Raw genomic sequence first — 21,341 nt, 5'->3', positions numbered from 1 at the left:
GGACTTGCAGTCGGGACACTATCAAGTTGAAATGGAGGAGCAAGGCAAACACTGCTTTTCACATCCATTGGATTCTGGGGGTTCAACCAGATGCCCCAAGGAGTCACAAATGCACCCAGCACTTTTCAGCATGTCATGGAGAAGTATACTGAAAAAATATATACACATAAGGTGTTGGTTCCATCTTTCATTAGCTGAAGTAAAAGTTCCCAGAAATGTTCCATACGCAGAAAAAGCTTATTTCTCTCAAATTTTAAACACACATTTGTTTGCCAAGGTGCACTTTGTGCTGGGGACAATAAAAGGCCACTCTAAAATGTGCCGTTTTGTCACACCGCAATGTCACAGATGTCTCAAGTTGAGGGAGCGTGCAATTGGCATGCTCACTGCATGAATGGCCACCAGAGCTGTTGCCTGAGCATTTTATGTTCATTTCTTTACCATGAGCCGCCTCAAACTTCATTTTATAGAATTTGGCAGTACTTCCAACCGGCCTCACAACCGCAGACCACGTGTAACCATGCCATCCCAGGACCTCCACATCCGGCTTCTTCACCTGCGGGATTGTCTGAGACCAGACAGCTGATGAAACTGAGTCTCAGAGACGTAGGCTTCTGTCTCTAATAAAGCCCTTTTTGTGGGGAAAACTCATTCTGATTGGCTGGTCCTGGCTCCCCAGGGGGTGGGCCTGACTCCCAAGTGGGTAAGTCTATGTCCACCAATGGCTGTGCCCCTGCCCAGTTGTGAAATCCATGAATAGGGCCTAATATGTAAGTTCAATTTACTTATTTCCCTATATGAACTGTAACTCAGTAAAATTGTTAAATGTTGCATGTTGCGTTTATTTTTGTTCAGTGTATATATGGGCAACCTGAACTAAGTCCTTGTGTTCCTTGACAACCTCATTGTGTTCTCAGACACGCTCAAAGAATATCAAGAACGGCTGATGCGTGTCTTGAACAGGCTGTGTGAGTTCGGTCTCAAGCTGTCATTCGAAAAGTGCCACTTCTTCAGGAAGTCAGTCTGATACTTGGGCCATATAATATTTGAGAATGGAATGGAAACGCACCCTGACAAAATCACTGCTCTGACCATGTGTCAAGGCTAAACAACATCAGCAAGCTGAAATCCTTCCTAGGCTTCACTGAATACTACAGGTTTGTCAAGGATTACTCCAAACTCACAAAACCAGCAGTCAGGTTGTTCAGAGGCTATCTCATAGATGAAAACAAAGGTCCCAAGTCGTCCTCCAGCACAGATCTTAAGAAACCGTTTAATGAGAAGTGGACTGAAACATGTGAAAGTGCATTCAGATCACTCATTGAGAATCTGACCATTGCTCCAGTCCTAGGGTTTGCAAACCCCAACCAACCCTGCATCCTCAACACTGATGCCAGTTTGCTTGGATTCGGATCAGCTCTGTACCAAGTGTAACAGGGACGAATGAGTCGTCGCTTATGCCAGCCGAGGGCTGTCAAACTGAGAGAAGATACCCCACTCACAAGCTGGAGTTTCCAGCTCTCAAGTAGGCTGTCACTGACAAGTTAATTGACTACCCCACGGTGTTGAATTAACTATCATTACTGACAACAACCCGCTGACGTCTGCCAAGCTCGACGCTGCGGGACAACTGTGGCTGGCCGATCTGTCCAACTTCAACATCCAGTACAGAGCTGGCAAGAGGAATCGAGACGCAGATGGTCTGTCCAGAAGTCCACACGACCAAGCCTAGACTGACCTCAGCTCCAAAGCTGAAGACTACAAAGTCCAGCAGTTCATTGCTTGATTCATGAAGGAACACAGTGAACCCTGTTCCCAAGAGAAGCTGTGAAAGCTGTGGTTCAGAACCTCTACAGATCTTCAAACTCAGAAATGTCAGTACTGACTCTCCTGTTGCTGTCCAGTGTCTCTCCTGATCTTCTCCCTGGTTCAAGCACTTTTCCCAAGATGTCACAGCAAGATTGGGCTGCAGAGCAGGCGGATGATCCCACCATCAGTAGAGGGATTACCATAGTCACCACCGGGAAACGTCTGTCCTATCATTAGGCAGCAGGACGAAAGAGCAGAACAGAGACATCAGCCTGTACTTACGGAGTCATTATTGGAAACTGATCAACAGAGGGGACTCAATCTTCCAAAGAAGTACAGAAAAATGGCTCTCGAAGGTCTCAACAATGCAGTTGGTCACACAGGAATCAACAGGACAACGGATCACATCAGCGACTACCCAATCTACGCTGTAGCACCGGAAACTAGAGGGCTGCGAGTCCCACAGAGATCCTTGCGGTGCAATCTGCATTTTTTATGCTGCAGTTGGGAGTGTTCACTCAGATAAACAATTTTGGGGTGAAAATATTTTTGTCCCACAGATTATTTGGAAACGGTAGTCTTTTCTGCTTTGTATGCTTTAGCCTACGTATTGTATTAAAAGCAGCTCTTTGGCGCATTATTCACACACACACAATTCGTTGCTTCAAGCTAAGAAGCCTACCTCTCCTAGTTGGGCGTGCAAGATCAAGTGTGCCTGGTATATGTGTAGTCGCAATGAAATAATGTAGGCTGGATATGCGTGGGAGGAGAGTCACGTGGCAGTTATCTTTCCACGGAATTGTAATGAATTATGATTCGACTATTGTTGGCTACAGTGTCCCTAAGTAAATATTGGTAATGGAAAGAAGTGGAGGGCACTCAACCAATGATTTCAGGTGCATTTAGAAAATGTGATCATTGTAAGAAAAATCCGCAATGTGCACATAGGCTACCATGGTGAGCAAGCGTTGCACCTTTTCATTTTTAATAAATATTGATTACCCATTTATTTGTTTCTGCCTGCAAATTGTCATCCTTAAAGATGTGCTATGTTTTGCATACAGGATATAGCCTAAGAGAAAGTGCAAGTGTCTGCTCTCATCATTCTTGCTGCTTCAAGTTGTCGCCATATGTGCGAGATCAGGTGTGGTCTCAATTAAATAGACTATGCTTGGCTATAGATATGATTACAACACCTTTTCCCCCTTAAGAGACTGATAATATTTGGCATGCATCCCCAGATCCTCAAAGTTCTACAGCTGCACCATCTAGAGTATCCTGACCGATTGCATGGTATGGTATGGCAACTGCTCGGCATCCGATCTGAAGGCGCTACAGAGGGTAGTGCGTAAAGCCCAGTACATCACTGGGGCCAAGCGTCCTGACATCCAGGATCAATATACTAGGCGCTGTCAGAGGAAGGCCCAAAAAATTTTAAAATACGAGTTACCCAAGTCAAAGACTGTTCTTTGCTACCGCACAGAAAGCTATACCGGCGTGCCAAGTCTAGGTTCAAAAGGATCCTTAACAGCTTCTACCCCCAAGCCATAAGACTGCTGAAGAAATCATCAAATGGCCACCCAGACTACTTAAAAAATGTTCACATACGCCCTAAAATAACATTGCGGGACTGCAGTTGGGTTCAGAACCAGTTCATGCGGGTAGGAGTAGGACAGAAAGCCAGCAGGTCTGGTATGAAAAGCTGTTGCGGAGAGGAAGCTACACTGCAATCTGCTCTTGCCCTGTGGATTCCTTGCGCCGTCTGCTTAAGTTGAAGAGGACCAAGACCTGGAACAGAGACCCAAACTAACAACTCCTCAGCAAAGTCCAGTATCTGAAGAGGAAGATGAGCAGAACGACAATGTGGAAATGACGAAGAGGTGGAGTACTACAACCCTCAGTCTGCTCAGAAAAAGATCAGCTACCCGACAATCCTCATTGTCCATGAAATTCCTCGAGCAAGAGTCAACCCTACTCCAGAAGATGACCATGCTGAGATGAATCCTCTCGAAGAGCTGACTTACATATCCCTTGGTAACCCCTTACTCTTAGTTATGAATTCTATTCTAAATGGTTTAGACAAAGTTTTCTCCCAAGCCCTTGATTTTACGCATTCCCCCGACATAAGCCAGTTGAATCCGACTTAAGACGTCTAGTACATGCAGGGATGCATGCAGATAAGGAAGGGGAGGATTTAACCCAGACAATTTACAGCCAGATAAAATTAGGGTATTCCTGATTCAATATAGAGAATTTGGCCCTAGAGGGCGCTATGGTATTGTATATTATATCATTTATCAGCCCTTGAGTGAGAAGCCAAGTGTTATTTGTTTTGGAGATTGGTTTTGTTTCAAGACGGTGTGTTTGTCAAGAACAGTGTTTCAACATTTCTTTTTTTTGTCAAAATCCATGTGGAAACCGGTGAGTTACGTAGCTTGTTTTCTACTGCAGTTGTATGGTAACTGAGAAAAGCCATTGAGCTAGCATGTATTTCCTTCAATCCATCTCATTGAGGACACACTTATTAATTGGATCAATCTTGGTATCTATAAGAGCTCCAACATGCACATGTGCTCTACCCGGGTAGTAGGTCTACAAACTGAACCCACACAGATACTTTTCAATTTAGGACTGAGACCATTGTTTACTGTGTTATTATACTGTATGTGTGTTGATGAATTTGTGTCTATGCAGTAAATGTGCAGTTTAAAAAAAAAAAGTTTTAATACCACCCTTGTGCCTGTGTCAAATTCTACTTTAGCGAACCTACAATAGATTCTATCCCAGACACTACTGCTCCTAAAGAATATTGTTAAGTGTTACCTGTATGAAGTTTCAAATGCATTCTGTTATTAATAAATAATGTACTAGGTATTTTAAACATTTTAATTAAAAAAAAAAACACAATTATTAATCAAATATTTAATCTGTATTCCTGAAATGAAGGGGATAGTGATGCAATCGTTGCGAGAGAGAGGGAATCTGATTTAATTTGTTCTCAACTTGCAGGTCAGACTCAGAATAAATGGAGTTAGTGTTGACTGAGCCTGCTCAGGAGCAGGTTAGTTCTGAAGGATTTGTTGCCATAGAAATTTACCTGACTAAAAGGTAAACCACATTTGTATGACTGGTTATCCCGAGTTGAACTCCGAGTTGACCAAAGTTGCCTCGCTAGAGCTCCTTAAACCTGATTTGTAGAATACCCCTCTAGTTACTTATCAAAATTAGCTAGCTACCCCTCAGGTGTGGTCCTGAATAGAGGTCGACCGATTAATCGGAATGGCCGATTAATTAGGGCCGATTTCAAGTTTTCATAACAATCAATATTTTTGGACACCGATTTGGCCAATTTTATTTATTACACCATTATTTAATCTTTATTTAACTAGGCAAGTCAGTTAAGAACACATTCATATTTTCAATGACGGCCTAGGAACGGTGGGTTAACTGCCTCGTTCAGGGGCAGAACACCCAATTTTTTTTTTACCTTGTCAGCTCGGGGGATTCAATCTTGCAACCTTACAGTTAACTCGTCCAACGCTCTAACCACCTGATTACATTGCACTCCACGAGGAGACTGCCTGTTACGCGAATGCAGTAAGCCAAGGTAAGTTGCTAGCTAGCATTAAACTTATAAAAAACAACCAATCAATCATAATCACTAGTTAACTGCACATGGTTGATGATATTACTAGTATATCTAGCGTGTCCTGCGTTGCATATAATCGATGTGGTGCGTATCGTTGCTCCAGTGTGTACCTAACCATAAACATAAATGCCTTTCTTAAAATCAATACACAGAAGTATATATTTTTAAACCTGCATATTTAGCTAAAATAAAGGTTAGCAGGCAATATTAACCAGGTGAAATTGTCACTTCTCTTGCGTTCATTGCACGCAGAGTCAGGGTATATGCAACAGTTTGGGCCGCCTAATTTGCCAGAATTTTACGTAATAATGACATAACATTGAAGGTTGTGCAATGTAACAGGAGTATTTAGACTTATGGATGCCACCCGTTAGATAAAATACAGAACGGTTCCGTATTTCACTGAAAGAATAAAGGTCTTGTTTTCGAGATGATAGTTTCCCGATTCGACCATATTAATGACCTAAGGCTTGTATTTCTGTGTGTTATGTTATAACTAAGTCTATGATTTGATAAAGCAGTCTGACTGAGCGATGGTAGGCAGCAGCAGGCTTGTAAGCATTCATTTAAACAGCACTTTTGTGCGTTTGCCAGCAGCTGTTTATGACTTCAAGCCTATCAACTCCCGAGATTATGCTGGTGTAACCGATGTGAACCGATGCTCGCTAATAGCGTTTGAAACGTCACTCGCTCTGAGACTTGGAGTGGTTGTTCCCCTTGCTCTGCATGGGTAACGCTGCTTCGAGGGTGGCTGTTGTCGATGTGTTCCTGGTTTGAGCCCAGGTAGGAGTGAGGAGAGGGACGGAAGCTATACTGTTACACTGGCAATACTAAAGTGCCTATAAGAACATCCAATAGTCAAAGGTTAATGAAATACAAATGGTATAGAGAGAAATAGTCCTATAATTCCTATAATAACTACAACCTAAAACTTCTAACCTGGGAATATTGAAGACTGATGTTAAAAGGAACCACCAGCTTTCATATGTTCTTAGCAAGGAACTTAAACGTTAGCTTTCTTACACGGCACATATTGCACTTTTACTTTCTTCTCCAACACTTTGTTTTTTGCATTATTTAAACCAAATTGAACAGGTTTCATTATGTATTTGAGGCTAAATTGATTTTATTTATGTATTTTATTAAGCTAAAATAAGTGTTCATTCAGTATTGTTGTAATTGTCATTATTACAAATAAATGAAAAAAATCTGCCGATTAATCGGTATCTGCTTTTTTTTTGGTACTCCAATAATCAGTATCGATATCGGCGTTGAAAAATCATAATCGGTCGACCTCTAGTCCTGAACATGATTTTTCTTTTGTGGAGAACACTCTTCAGCCCCTGCTGGGTACAGGACTCTTGGTGGCAGGTGTGGAGGGTCCTGCTGTGTCCCCGTCCCCTTCCCTCAGGCCTGTCTCGACAGTGACAGGAGGGTCCCAGACCCCTCTGCTAAAAACAACCTTCAGCGTGTTTGTTTTACCTCAGGAATGCTGACAGGCAATAGGTTGTGTGTGTGTATCATCACTCCAGGGGGAGGTGTGTGTGTGTGTTTTGTATGTTCTCTTGCAGTCGGGTGCAATCATTTTGTATTTCAACCTCTTGTTGCTCTGTACCCTGCGTGGCTGTATGTATGTACGTGTGTTTATTGGGCTAATTTGAGACTAGTCTGTTTGTGTATCTCACAGTTTGAGTAGTTCTCTACTGCAGCAGATGCAAGTCAGTGTGTGTGTGTGTGTGTGGGGGGGGTGATCGTGTGTTAACTGTGTTTGTTCTCCTGCTCTGCTGTGGGGTGTTATTCCTGATGGCTTGGCGGAATACCAACTGGCTCTCCGAGGAGGTCCTAAATCCCCGTGTTACTCTACACAGATCTAAAGGAACAGAGCCTATTATTGTTTTCAGTTGAGAGGGATGTTAAGGCAAAGTGTGTCTTCTCTCCTCATGCAGAGTTGCTGGGTTGGTGCACAAGGTTTTGGCTTGTGAGGTACTATCTAGTCGCTTACCCATGACATGAGAGGAAAAATAGTAGGATAGAACCATTGCACTGTGTATGCCCGCCCCTCATGTGCTAAGTCCGGTGGGTCGACAGGGTGTCGCACTGAGCGGCGCCATCTAATCTCAGGGGGAACGATGGAGGAAAAGAAGGAGAGAGGCTGAACACAGCAAGAAAAAGGGAAGGGCCTGAAGTCAGCCTGACCTAAACAGCTGTGTGGAAAGGGGAGGGTGGAGAAATGAGAGAGAGGGGAAGAGTGTACTGTTTGTGCAGCAGGCTGGCAGGGTGAACAGCTAGTGAGAGGGTTGTAAGAGGAGAGGGGGAATGAGAGAGCAGGGTGTTTCTTTGAAGGCGGAAAGGGGAGAAAGAGGGCAACCAGAGAAGAGTGTAAGTGCAGAGAGTGAAGGGTCTGTGCATGCTGGGAGGGAAGGGACAACCGCTAGCGAGGGAGAGAGAATGGTGTAAAAGTACAGGCTGACAGAAGAAAGAAGGGTGCAGGAACGGCAAGAGCGACGGCAGGAGGGTGCGAGAGAGCGGGCCCTGTGCTTTCTGAAAGTAGAGGGAGAGACGTGTGGTGAAGGAAAGACGGGGGGCTGGACTGAGTGAATGTTGTGACGGTTCCAGTCCTGGGTGAGTAGAGATAGAGAAAGATCAACTTGGACAGGGGTGTGAGAGCTCACGGGGAGGAAAGGGGTTTTGGGGTGTCAACGAAGCAAGGTAGGACCCAGCTTCCCTGTACTAGTGTGAAAAGGAGGAAAAGAGTGATTCCCTATTGAAAAAAACGAGGGGAGCCTAAGGAGTAAGAGACGGAAAGCAGGTCCTTGGGATATCCGGACAACTGACTTGTGGCTCAAATCTGAAAAAGGAGAAGACAGAACCAGAGGATCAATGGGGTGCATTCACAGTATCCAGCATTGCAGCAGAAAGAGATGCGCTCCGGAACCTGAGGGATCCCCGAAAGTAGCAGTCCACAATATCCCCGTTGAAATCCTACAGCTGGCTGAGGTAAGCGCGACACTTGTTGACATCTCTGTCTGCAACACTCTAAAAGTGTAACCCTTCTGTGGCTCAGTTGGTAGAGCATGCTACATACGTCAGTGTTGTGGGTTCTATTCACGCTGGGGCCACTCATCCAAAGATGTATGAATACAATACTGTTAGTTGTTTTAGGCGCCTGCTGATGTATATTCCCCCTCAGGAGACAATATTTTGGGGATGAATAAAAAGTACAAAACTTCCAAGTTCTTGATTGATTGTAATGTGAGTGACTCGCCTACTGCTTTTTGGAGTTGTCTGGTGACCCATCATATGTAAACAGAATCAATATTTCTAGCCAGGACCCGGAGTCTCAGCCCATAAGGTGTCACCTGAAACCTACCCTATGGAAATAGGGCATGTGGATAGTGTCATGATGTGCGATATAACAGAAACACACTCTCAAATGGTTTGGATTGAAATTCAAATCAGTGGTCTCAACGTCAGATCCTGGAGGCTTAGGAGCGTGTGCAATAGTGTGTTTGTTCCAGCCCATGGGTACCACACTTGATCTAACTTATCATGGTCCTCAATCAACACCCTGATTAGTTTAATCTGATATTATTAGTTCTGGGCTGGAACAAAAACCTAGAGTGCATTTGGAAAGTATTCAGGCCCCTTGACTTTTTCCACATTTTAAATTGCCTTATTCTAAAATTGATTCATTAAAAAAATGTCCTCAATCTACACACAATACACCATATTGACAAAGCGAAAACAGGTTTTTAGAAATGTTGCTAGTGTATTACAAATATAAAACATATCTTATTTACATAAGTATTCAGACCCTTTGCTATGAGACTTAAAATTGAGCTCAGGTGCATCCTGTTTTCCATTGATCATCCTTGAGCTGTTTCTACAACTTGATGGAAGTCCACCTGTGGTAAATTCAATTAGGTCCCAGAGTTGACAGTGCATATCAGAGCAAAAACCAAGCCATGAGGTCAAAGGAATTGTCCATAGAGCTCCGAGACAGGATTGTGTCAAGGCACAGAGCCCCAAAAACAGTGGCCTCCATCATTCTTAAATGGAAGAAGTTTAGAATCGCCAAGACTCTTCCTAGAGCTGGCCCAGCCAGAACCCGGACTTGAACAAGATCAAACATCTCTGGAGAGACCTGAAAATAGCTGTGCAGTGACACTCCCCATCCAACCTGACAGCGCTTGAGAGGATCTGCAGAGAAGAATGGGAGAAACTCCCCAAATACAGTGTGCCAAGCTTGTAGCGTCATACCCAAGAAGACTCGAGGCTGGACACGCTGCCAAAGGTGCTTCAAAGTTCTTAGTAAATGTTCTACTTATGTAAATGCTTTATCGTTATGGGGTACTGTGTGTAGATTGATTAAATATAGAAAAATATATTTAATCCATTTTTTGAATAACGCTGTAACATAATGTGGAAAAAGTGAAGGTCTGAATATTTTCCAAATGTACCTGTTGGCCTAAAAAAACAGCAACAGTTCTACACCGTAGACACTATGATCCTATGAGGTCTGGTACATTCTACCTGGTCACCTCAATCAATACCCTCTGCTGACTTCCGACCAACCAGATGTTCCCGTTTTCAGTGAAAATGGAAAGACAGTCTGTGACGTGACTTCTGCTTTTAGACGTTAACAATGGCGACACTCCATCTTAACTCCTCCTCCACATTTACTGGATTGGTTGAACAGTGCAGAAGAGAACCTCCCCCACGTTTTTTTGTGATGATATAACATTTTAAAATGCAATTTCGGGGAAAGATTACAACTTTGGAAGCAACTACTTGTCCACACCAAAGAGAGGATGGTCTCAGCTTTCTGTAGGTATAATCTATAATTTCTCAACGATCAATAAACTCAAAGCACACTTTTTTCTTTTTTTTTTACAATCAAGATGTTTGAAATGGCTTAGAAATGTGGAGTATGAAAATGTGCATTGGTCAATGAAAGTGCACTAGGCCTCATTGCAACGTTTTTGTTTTTTTGAATGACATTACATTAACTTAGATTTATACATAGCTACTAGCAGTAGGTGTTATATTTAGAGTTAGTGATCTAGCTACTATGTTTTGAGTTGGCACTTCCTCAGGTGGTGAATTGACACAAATTCTGGAGCCCTATTGTGACAGTAAAATAGAACTAATATGGCCTGATGTGGTGTTCTGCCCATGAGCAATGTCGATTAAGGCACCCTGCACCGCTCTGATTCAGAGGGGTTGGGTTAAATGTGGAAGGCACATTTCAGTTGTACAACTGACGAGGTATCCCCCTTTCCCTTTTTAATTGTCAACCCACAATTCATGACAACCCTGGATTAGGTTGCTTATCAAAATATATTTGAATCATGCATTTCTGCTTGGACATGTTAGATGTAAAAATGTCTTTATTGAATCTCTGTAGTCTATTGCACTTCTTAATAAAGCATTGAGAACTACTTTATAAAATTATTAGATCTACTCAAATTGTTTGTTGTGTGACGCTGTGCACATTTTGGGGGGGGGGGGGGGATTGCCACCAAATCATGGGCTGGTGCCACCAACTGAAAAGGTTAGAGGCACCAGTGCCACCAGGGTAAAATGTTAGCCCTGCCGTGTTTAGTCAAAGGTATTAAAGTATCCCCAGTATTCGCCTCACGCAATGTCAGTAGTCCCATTTAGTTCACTTTCAGATGGGGTCATATACCGGTCAGGATTAGAGGTCAAGAGAGAGAGAGCGGGGGATGATAGTTGGAGGGGATCGAAGGGGGTTAATCATGTCTGTTCCCTGGTGATCAAAGTTGAAGGGGAAGTGGTGTCCGTTACTCTCCTATGCGACGTGTCGTCTGCATGTCTGCTGTAGCCGTATTTAGGAGCAGCCACATTGCAACATGGCTCCAAGTGTGTCTTTACTAGTCTGTTCCAAAAATGTGAAGTGCATGTATGTACGATTTCTTTACATGATTAAGGCCCGTGTCATAAATCAGAATTCAATCATTGAATTGGATCATCTGTGTGAGTGCTGTTCTTTTCCTGATAGCAGTACAGGGAAAATACTATGGTATGAGGGTGTGGTGGTGACAGTTGACCAGCTCAGCTGCGCGTGCTGTTAATACTTGTATCAATACCTGGCTGATGCTCTACAGCCCTCAAATTCAAATCTGGACCTTGATGCCAGTTCAACTGCTTTGCTTTTATTCTTCCCCTCTAATCAGGGACTGATTTAGACTTGGGACACCAGGTGGGTACAGCTAATTATCAGGTAGAACAGAGAAGCAGCAGTATACCCCTGCCCTAGAGAAAGAAACATTGGCATGGGTTTATACATGCATCATTTGTTTGTATAATCATTTGTTTGTATAATGTGTCATGTTTGTTGGCAAAGTTGACATTGCATTACTCCAATCCACAGGTATTGCATTGTGTCCAATGCACATTGCTCTCTTGAATGCCATTGACATTTTTCTTTTGGTGCCATGCGTATTTAACCCCAGCCAAAAATAAGGTGCTCGTTGACCAGGCGGATTCACACGCGCCCGTGTTCCTGTACCTATTCTGGGAGTTTCATGACTCTTTTCGAGGTGTCACTCTTCTGCTCATGGAATGTGGGGATATAAATACACATCGTAGTATCATACCTCTGGTTTCCCCACCTGCTCCTGTCCCTTCCGTGTGTGTTACCCAAAGCCAGGACCCATACTTCAGCATGTCGTCAGCAACAGGCTGTCACTGAGAACACACACACACACTTTGTGGAAAGGGGAGTCTCTGGTAGTGTATTTGGAGAGGTTTATGTAGGCCTGTGTGTGCATATGGTGTGTGACTACAGTGTAGCGTAGTATGTGTGCTGCAGTGTGTTTGTGTGCATGCAAGAGTAAATATCCAAGTGTGTGTGGGAGAGATGTGGATGCTGGCTTGCTGTTCACACACCAAAAAAAAACACATCTACCAGAAGGTAATAAGGACATCCACTATGTATGAATCACTGGCACCAGCCGCTCCTCTCCCATCTCCATATTAGAGGCTGTGTGCTATGAGGCTGTGATGGTTGGAGATGCCTTGGGAATGAGCTAGCCTTTGGCTGGAGTATGACGAAAGGGGTGGGGTGCTCAAATCCAGAAATTTCACAAACAGTCATGCAAGTCTACTGGGACAACTGGGGTGTACAGTTCCTATAGAAAGTATTCACACCCCTTCACTTTTTCCACATGTTTTTGTGTTACAAGGTGGGATTAAAATCTTTCTGTGTCAACGATCTACACAAAACACAAACTCTCAAAGTGGAACAAAAATGTGAAATTAAATTTAAAGCTACTCTTGATTGCATAAATATTCAAACACACTAGTTGACATGCCCACACAAAACCCTCACATATTCGCATACACTACATACGCACACAAACATACGAATACACTCACATAAATACACTCATTGTCACTAGTGCTGCGTTCCTTGTTCAACTCTTAATATTAGCAATCCTGATGCATAGTCACTTTACCCTGCCTTCATGTACATATCTAGCTCAAATACCTCGTACCTCTGCACATTGATCTGGTACTGGTACTCCCTGTATAGAGCTCCATTCTTGTGTATTTTATTCCTCTCTTGTTACTATTTCATTTTCTAAACTCTGCATTGTTGCTTTGGGCTTGTAGGCTAGCTTTTCACTGTGAAGTCTTCAGCAGTTGTATTCGGCGAGTGTGACATACGATTTGATTGGAACCACATTCACGAAAGGCCCTAATTGTACTCTTTTGTGGGGGATTTAATACATCTTCCTCATGCAAAACCAGTCAAATCGATCAATATAATTGAAAAGTTTGAATCCCATGGAGAGAGGTTTTCTCTACATTGTTTGGTATGCAATGTGGCTTCTCTGGTTCTCTTCTCCTTTCTCACCACTAGGTGCCGCTATTGTCTAATATTTTGTACTCGTAGTCTTGTAGAAAACAGTGACATGACGTGCAGAGATGATAGATATAGTGTGAATAATTGATCGTATTTTTTATGTTTTAAAAATGTACACGATGAATGCGGTAATATTATTCACATTGGTTCATATAAAATACATCGTCAATCAAACACACATTTTTAGCAACTCCCTTATTAGTATGACCTGGCCAATAGATTTAGTCAAATCTGTAAAAAAAATCCTCTGGGGTTTGTTGTGGCCCTAAATCCACCTACATCGGGAATAGATCTGAAAGAGGATGAGTAATGACAAGACGAATATTTGACACTGAGGTGTAAAGTTGGTTTTATAGTCGGACATTCAACATACCATTCAACAGACCATTCAACAGACATTCGCCAGACATTCGCCAAAAGCCATTTACAAATGTAAAAATCAATAACTAATTCATCGTTTGTCACAGAATCATTAAACTAGATATGATTTATTCTATAAATGTCTAGCATACTTTTTACAACCTTTATTTTGAGCACAAATTCCAGTTTTGATTTGATAGAATTACGTAACATCTATAAAATACCTTTTGTTGTGAGTTAACATTAGTTTTGATTTGATAGAAAGACATCATTTTTAAGATGCCATTTAAAGCCGTATAAATCAATAGCTAATTCACTGTCACAATCATCATACTAGGTATGATTTATTCGATACATTTTAGTATACTTTTTACAACCTTTGTTTTGAGTAAAAATTCTACTTTTGACTTGATAGAAATACATAATGTCTGTAAAATGCCATTTAAAGATAGGTAAATCTATAACATTTTCACTGATTATACATTATCATCAAACTAGGTATTATTTATTCTATAAATGTCTAGTATACTTTTACAACCTTTGCTTTGAGCAGAAATTCCCGTTTTGATTTGATAGAAATACATCAAATCTAAAAATGTTGCATTGAAAGATGAAGAAATCAATAACTAATTCAGTGATTGTCGCAGAAAAAGTTAAAATATGTATTTATTTGCAATAACTTTAAAGAAATGTTCATTTCAAGTGCAATTTGTTCTATATGAAGTTAGACAATGTTTACATAAAGTTGTACAATGTTTACAATCTTAAATTGTATGCCAAATCAATGTTTGCATTTTTAGTGCAACAGTTCCACCTTTTAAAGTAGTTACAAGGCACAACAGTCATTGATTTATACGTCTCTAATTTAACAGCAAAGAGGCCCCTTCCAATCATTTTCTATTTTGGCTTTGTTGAAGTCCTTTGTCATCCCCAGACAAGCTGAACGGTACCATCTCCTGAGGTAATAGATTCAACACTTACAGCTAAATGCTTAATACATTAGGGACATTCTGGAAAGTCTATCGATTCAGTGGTCCCTTTATTAGGTACAACCCCCTTTGCATCTGGAACAGCGTGAATTCAAAATTGTTGATGAAACTGCGAAAGGAGATGGACTGTTCGAGTTAAGTCCAGTTGGAGTTTATTACAGTCAGTACAAGTTTTGGAACTTTTCTGAGTTAGAAAAGACCATCAGACTGCTGTCATTTTGCACATTCTAAAGTTCAAACAGTAACAGAATACCTGAATACTTCTCTGCATGCTTTAGTGTCTAGCAAGCCAAGACCATGGGACTTTGTGTATATAGGAGCAATGTATTTTTGTGAATAGGGTGGTGAACCTAATAAAGTGGCAACTGAGTGTAGATATCACAAACAACTCATTTTGAGCAGTGTCTGTCTATTATACGTTTGATCAATGGGCATAATGGTCAATCTGATCCCCAAGGTCCTCATAGGCTCACTTGGATATATAGAGTTGGAGGTAAATAAATAAAAAAAAAACATGAAACTAGGACATTAAAGCACTGGCAGAATTCTTTCATCCACATCCATTCACATAAAATATGTATTTTAAAGTATCAATACCCTTCTAAGACCCCTGTCTTTCTGGACGTTTTAAAAGGTTTGTAAAATAGTTATTTCTGTAAGGAATGTGAATTGAAAGGGATATGGTAACATCTATGTAGATGATGTAGTTTCTCCACTGGTATAATGTGTGGTAGTTGCACACCTCCCTGCTGAATTATGTAGAGCTGATTTGGGCCTGTATATATTTTTTAATTATCTTTTGTGAAAAAACAAATTTTCACGTAGGCTTTGTCTTAGCAGTTTAAGAGAGAAAGAGAGCAAATAGCATAGGGACAGCCTGGTGGAAGCCCTAGTGTTTAATGGTTAGTGCAAGTAGATTGCAGAGGGGTTCACATACAGTTCAGAGGCAAATCATAATGTATACATTTAGTCCAAAAACAAAACATGTACTTTTTTTTGTTATCCACCATCTTTCAATACCCATGCTAATATATACAGTATATATGTACACTACCGTTCAAAAGTTTGGGGTCACTTAGAAATGTCCTTGTTTGAAAGAAAATATTTTTTTTGTCCATTTAAAATAACATCAAATTGATCATAACTACAGTGTAGACATTGTTAATGTTGTAAATGACTATTGTCGCTGGAAACGGCAGATTTATTTTTAATGGAATATTTGCATAGGTGTACAGAGGCCCATTATCAGCATCCATCACTCCTGTGTTCCAATGGCAGTTAGCTAATCCAAGTTTATCATTTTAAAAGGCTAATTGATCATTAAACACTTTTGCAATTATGTTAGCACAGCTGAAAACTGTTGTTCTGATTAAAGAAGCAATACAACTGGCCTTCTTTAGACTAGTTGAGTATCTGGAGCATCAGCATTTGTGGGTTTGATTACAGGAAAGAGGAGTGGGAGGCCCCGGTGCACAACTGAGCAAGAAGACGAGTACATTTGAGTGTCTAGTTTGAGAAATAGACGCCTCACAAGTCCTCAACTGGCAGCTTCATTAAATAGTACCCGTAAAACACCAGTCTCAACTTCAACAGTGAAGAGGCGACTCCGGGATGCTGGCCTTGAGGCAGAGTTGCAAAGAAAAAGCCATATCTCAGACTGGCCAATAAAAAGAAAAGATTAAGATGGGCAACTCTGCCTAGAAGGCCAGCATCCCGGAGTCGCATCTTCACTGTTGACATTGAGACAGGTGTTTTGCAGGTACTATAGTAATTGTGCACCGGGGCCTCCCACTCCTTCTTTTCTGGTTAGGGCCAGTTTGCGCTGTTCTGTGAAGGGAGTAGTACACAGCATTGTACGAGATCTTCAGTTTCTTGGCAATTTCACGCATGGAATAGCCTTCATTTCTCAGAACAAGGATAGACTGATGAGTTTCAGAAGAAAGGTATTTGTTTTTGGCCATTTTGAGCCTGTAATCGAACCCACAAATGCTGACGCTCCAGATCCTCAACTCGTTTAAAGAAGGCCAGTTTTATTGCTTCTTTAATCAGAACAGTTTTCAGCTGTGCTATCATAATTACAAAATAATAATTACAAAATCAACTAGCCTTATAAAATGATAAACTTGGATTAGCTAACAATGTGCCATTGGAAAACAGGAGTGGTGGTTGCTCATAATGGGCCTCCTGTATGCCTATGTAGATATCCCAATAAAAATCAGCTACAATAGTGATTTACAACAATGTCTACACTGTATTTCTGATCCATTTGATGTTATTGTAATGGACACAAACGTTGCTTTTCTTTTTTTATTATTAAAAAACGGAAATTTCGTGACCCCAAACCTTTGAATAGTAGTGTATGTTATGGTTCACTCTGAGCTTTCCTGATCTCCACTGTGGAATGTCCATGTTGATCCTCTTGGTTGTCTTGGTCCTCTTGATCCATCCACTTCTTTGTTAGTCAGGCCTGACCCCTTCATCCCGTAGTTTTTTCCTGTAATCTAATTTAATATGACTGAAGATGCAGACTTTTATGCCAGGCCCCTTCTAATAGGGTTTAACAGACTCGTTAGAACTTTGACCACATGCCCTCTATCAAATCAAGACTGGAATTTTTACTCAAAACAGAAGTTGTAAAAGTATGCTAGACATTTATATAAAGAATTATACCTAGTTTGAGGTTTCTGTGACAAACTGTGAATTAGTTATTGATTTATACCGCTTTAAATGGCATCTTATAGATTTGATGTATTTATATCAAATCCAATCTGTAATGTTTACTCAAAACAAAAATGATGCTAGACATTTATAGAATAAATCATACCTAGCTTGATGATTCTGTCATAATCAGTGAAAACGTTAATGATTTTTACAATTTTAAATGGCGTTTGGCAAATGTCTGTTGAATGTCCAAATGTGTGAATGTAAAACCAACTTTACCTCTGTATATTTGATGTCATTAATGATATATGAATAATTGCACAGGTTCTAAAAAGTGACCAAATTGCGAGATGATTAAGGTAAGGACTTGCGCTGTAATCACCATCAGCCAACTATTATTTATCTCGACAATTTAATTGAAAAACGTGTACTTGGGTGTGGATGTCTGCAAAACACGTCACTAGTAAACACTTCTGTGTTAGATTATTATGGATTATTTATCTGGGTTTCAGTTTCTTATTACCTGCTTGCAAAAGCGAGTGAAGACAACATGACTCTAATTTCTACCGGTTTTCCTCATTATTGTACTCTTAACGGTTAACCTAATGCTCTTTAACAACCACGAACCTCGAGTCCATTCAACATTTCTACTATACCATACTATACTCTACTATACCATACTATACTCTACTATACTATAGGCTATCATACTTCAATATGAATTGTAGAATACTATACTACCAGTACAGTTGAAGTCGGCAGTTTACATACACTTAGGTTGGAATCATTAAAACTTGTTTTTCAACCACTCCACAAATGTCTTGTTAACAAACTATAGATTTGGCAAGTCGGTTAGGACACCTACTTTGTGCATGACCCAAGTAATTTTTCCAACAATTGTTTACAGACAGATTATTTCACTTATAACTCACTGTGTCACAATTCCAGTGGGTCAGAAGCTTACATACGCTAAGTTGACTGTGCCTTGAAACAGCTTGGAAAATTCCAGAAAATTTGTGGATATATTGAAGCAACATCTCAAGACATCAGTCAGGAAGTTAAAGCTTGGTCGCAAATGGTTCTTCCAAATGGACAATGACCCCAAGCATACTTCCAAAGTTGTGGCGAAATGGCTTAAGGACAACAAAGTCAAGGTATTGGAGTGACCATCACAAAGCCCTGACCTCAATCCTATAGAAAATGTGTGTGCAGAACTGAAGAAGTGTGTGCGAGCAAGGAGGCTCAGTTACACCATCTCTGTCAGGAGGAATGGGCCAAAATTCACCCAACTTATTGTGTGAAGCATGTGGAAGGCTACCCGAAACGTTTGACCCAAGGTGAACAATTTAAAGGCAATGCTGCCAAATACTAATTGAGTGTATGTAAACTTCTGACCCACTGGGAATGTGATGAAACAAATAAAAGCTGAAATCAATCATTCTCTCTACTATTATTCTGACATTTCACATTCTTAAAATAAATTGGTGATCCTAACTGACCTAAAACAGGGAATTTTTACTAGGATTAAATATCAGGAATTGTGAAAAACTGAGTTTAAATGTATTTGGCTAAGGTGTATGTAAACTTCTGACTTCAACTGTATATGCTATGCTTGTGAAATATAATGTATATCATCCCACTTAACTGTGTCCAGTTTCACCCAACAGTTGATTTCATTTGAGTTTGTGTCACTTGAGCTTCCTGGATGGCTTCCTAGATGTGTTATGTAATAGTCAAATTTTCCTTGGATGGAAAGTATTAGTTACAAAAGAAACAAGTTAAGTCACTGGTCTTTGCCAAGGGTGTAGGCGAGTTCACATTGTGTGTACGCCACTCAAATTGTTTCTAAAGTGTTTCTTTTTCCAGATTCATAAGATAATTTTCCTTGCCATTGACCATTCTTTTTAAAAGGATGGACACTGAATTGCTTAACTCAAATTGATTCTAGGAGGCAGCCCTAATCATGAGTTATATAACAGTATACCAGTCGATGGATCTAATAAAAGATGTATGCCTAGTATCTAATGAGAGACAGGGATGGGTCTGGAGCGAGGGAGTGAAAGACAGAGAGTGACAAAAAGAGTGAAACTTACAGATTAGTCATCTCTCCCGGTAACAAACACAGTCATAATGGCAGATCCATCCATTCTGATGAGTCCAGTGGCAGTTTAGTAAACATGCAAAGTTACCCCAAATATAACAGTCTGGACACACAATGATATATATATATATATATATATATGTGTGTGTGTGTGTGTTTTCACACTGTGCTCTGGCCATCTGAATGTCTGTAGGATTACCACTATGCTGTTGAACATGCTATTTTAACATCATTGCGTGTTAAAAACAAGCCAGGGGCATCTTCAGTGGTCTACATGAACTCTATTGATCTTGATAGAACACACACACACACACACACACACACACACACACACACACACACACATACTTTAAAGCAACCTTTTAAATCACAGCAAAGCTACATATGCTTCCTCTTAGAATGTGGGATGGAGGGAGAGGGACGGAGGGGCGGCCAACGGAGAGGTGTGCCGTGGGATGGATTGAGGGAGAGGGAGGGAAGGGCGGCCAACGGAAGAGGTGTGCCGTGGGATGGAGGGAGAGGGAGAGGGGGGGAGGGGCGGCCAACGGAGAGGTGTGCCGATGGATGGTGGGAGGGAGGGAGGGAGGGAGGGGCGGCGGCCAACGGAGAGGTGTGCCGTGGGATGGATGGAGGGAGAGGGAGGGAGGGGCGGCCAACGGAAGAGGTGTGTCGTGTGATGGAGTGAGTGAATAAATAAAGGTGATGGAGTGAGTGAATAAATAAAGGTGATGGAGTGAGTGAATAAATAAAGGTGATGGAGTGAGTGAATAAATAAAGGTGATGGAGTGAGTGAATAAATAAAGGTGATGGAGTGAGTGAATAAATAAAGGTGATGGAGTGAGTGAATAAATAAAGGTGTTTGTTACTGGAGTTGGTGTTAGTTGTTGACCCAGACCACACTCTCCCCCCCTCCCTTCTGGGGAGGATAGATTAATGACTCTGATGTTCACACGCAATCAGGTGACACCGCTTTCGGATGTTCTCAGACTCTTGCCATGCCTTTGTCCTCTGAGAGTGCATAAAAAGCATGGATTTTGAGTCAGTAGAGGATGTAGATTTTATAGTTACACCATCACAGGGACTGTGTGCATACATTTGTGTATGAATGTAGGTTTTGGTTTCTGTTGAGATATGTGTATACGTGTAACTGTGTTGCTTAAAATAAGTGTTGTATCTTGTAGGCAGGTGAGTCTGAATCCCGTGCTTGCATGTATGCATGCGTAAGCAGCTGTTTTTATGTAGTCCATTCAATGTTCCTGGAGGTTTTGATCTGGCTTATTGGACTAGCCATCAATCTTCCAATGTCAAGGCTGTTTGTGCAAATGTCCACTTGTAAAATGAGCAGCAGCAATGGAATGAAACCCGACATCCATTCCCATTTTAGTTTTCTGACAAATGATGTTCTCTCAATGAACCAAGCCATTCTTGTCTCTACTTCTCTTCTCTCTGCCTCTCCTCTCGGCTTTGCTCGGTGGCTCCCAAACTTCTTTGCGACGTGACTCACAAAGCTTTTCAAGTTATTGCGACCCACAAATGAACAAAGCCATATTTCTAGCCAGTAACTGCTAAGCTTTAGCCACAAACTGTGGGTTTTGATCCACCATTTAACAGATTAGATTATCATTTGAGCAACATTTTTGGGGTGTTCTAGTTTCTCTGGTGCCTGTTGACAGTGCCAACTGTCTAGTATAGGTTTCCACTGAAAGGGTGCCTGTACTGCACTGTGCCAGTCTAGGCAGCTGTGCAAACATCCACCTCTCTCCCTGTATTAAGGAAAATGGTAGTGGTGTCTCTCTCTTTAGTCTGAATCCCTCCATCCCTTCAACCTGTAACACAAAGAGTGAAGACAGACATATAGACACACACACATATATTCACCTC

At 41.3% G+C, this 21,341-nt stretch overlaps 1 protein-coding gene across 11 annotated transcripts in view; it reads left to right on the top strand.

The window, feature by feature from the left end:
• Nucleotides 1-7,741: 7,741 nt before the first annotated feature.
• LOC139370745 (tensin-2-like) overlaps nucleotides 7,742-21,341 on the top strand; it is a 79,848-nt gene continuing 66,248 nt past the window's right edge. For 8 of the 11 annotated variants that reach the window (XR_011627175.1, XR_011627172.1, XR_011627174.1 and 5 more), the window contains exon 1: nucleotides 8,173-8,455. Coding sequence is in view for 7 of the 11 variants with exons in the window: in XM_071110420.1 (XP_070966521.1) it covers nucleotides 8,339-8,455 (117 nt within the window). In the remaining 4 variants the exon portion in view is untranslated. Of the gene's footprint in view, nucleotides 8,456-21,341 lie in introns of all 11 variants that reach the window. The other 3 variants (XM_071110421.1, XM_071110416.1, XM_071110418.1) reach the window with 3 other exon arrangements.

Source organism: Oncorhynchus clarkii, chromosome 17, assembly GCF_045791955.1.
Source record: "Oncorhynchus clarkii lewisi isolate Uvic-CL-2024 chromosome 17, UVic_Ocla_1.0, whole genome shotgun sequence".
NCBI lineage: Eukaryota > Metazoa > Chordata > Actinopteri > Salmoniformes > Salmonidae > Oncorhynchus > Oncorhynchus clarkii.
The sequence above is the reverse complement of the archived record's forward strand: the minus strand, read 5'-3'. Positions and strand labels throughout refer to the sequence as shown.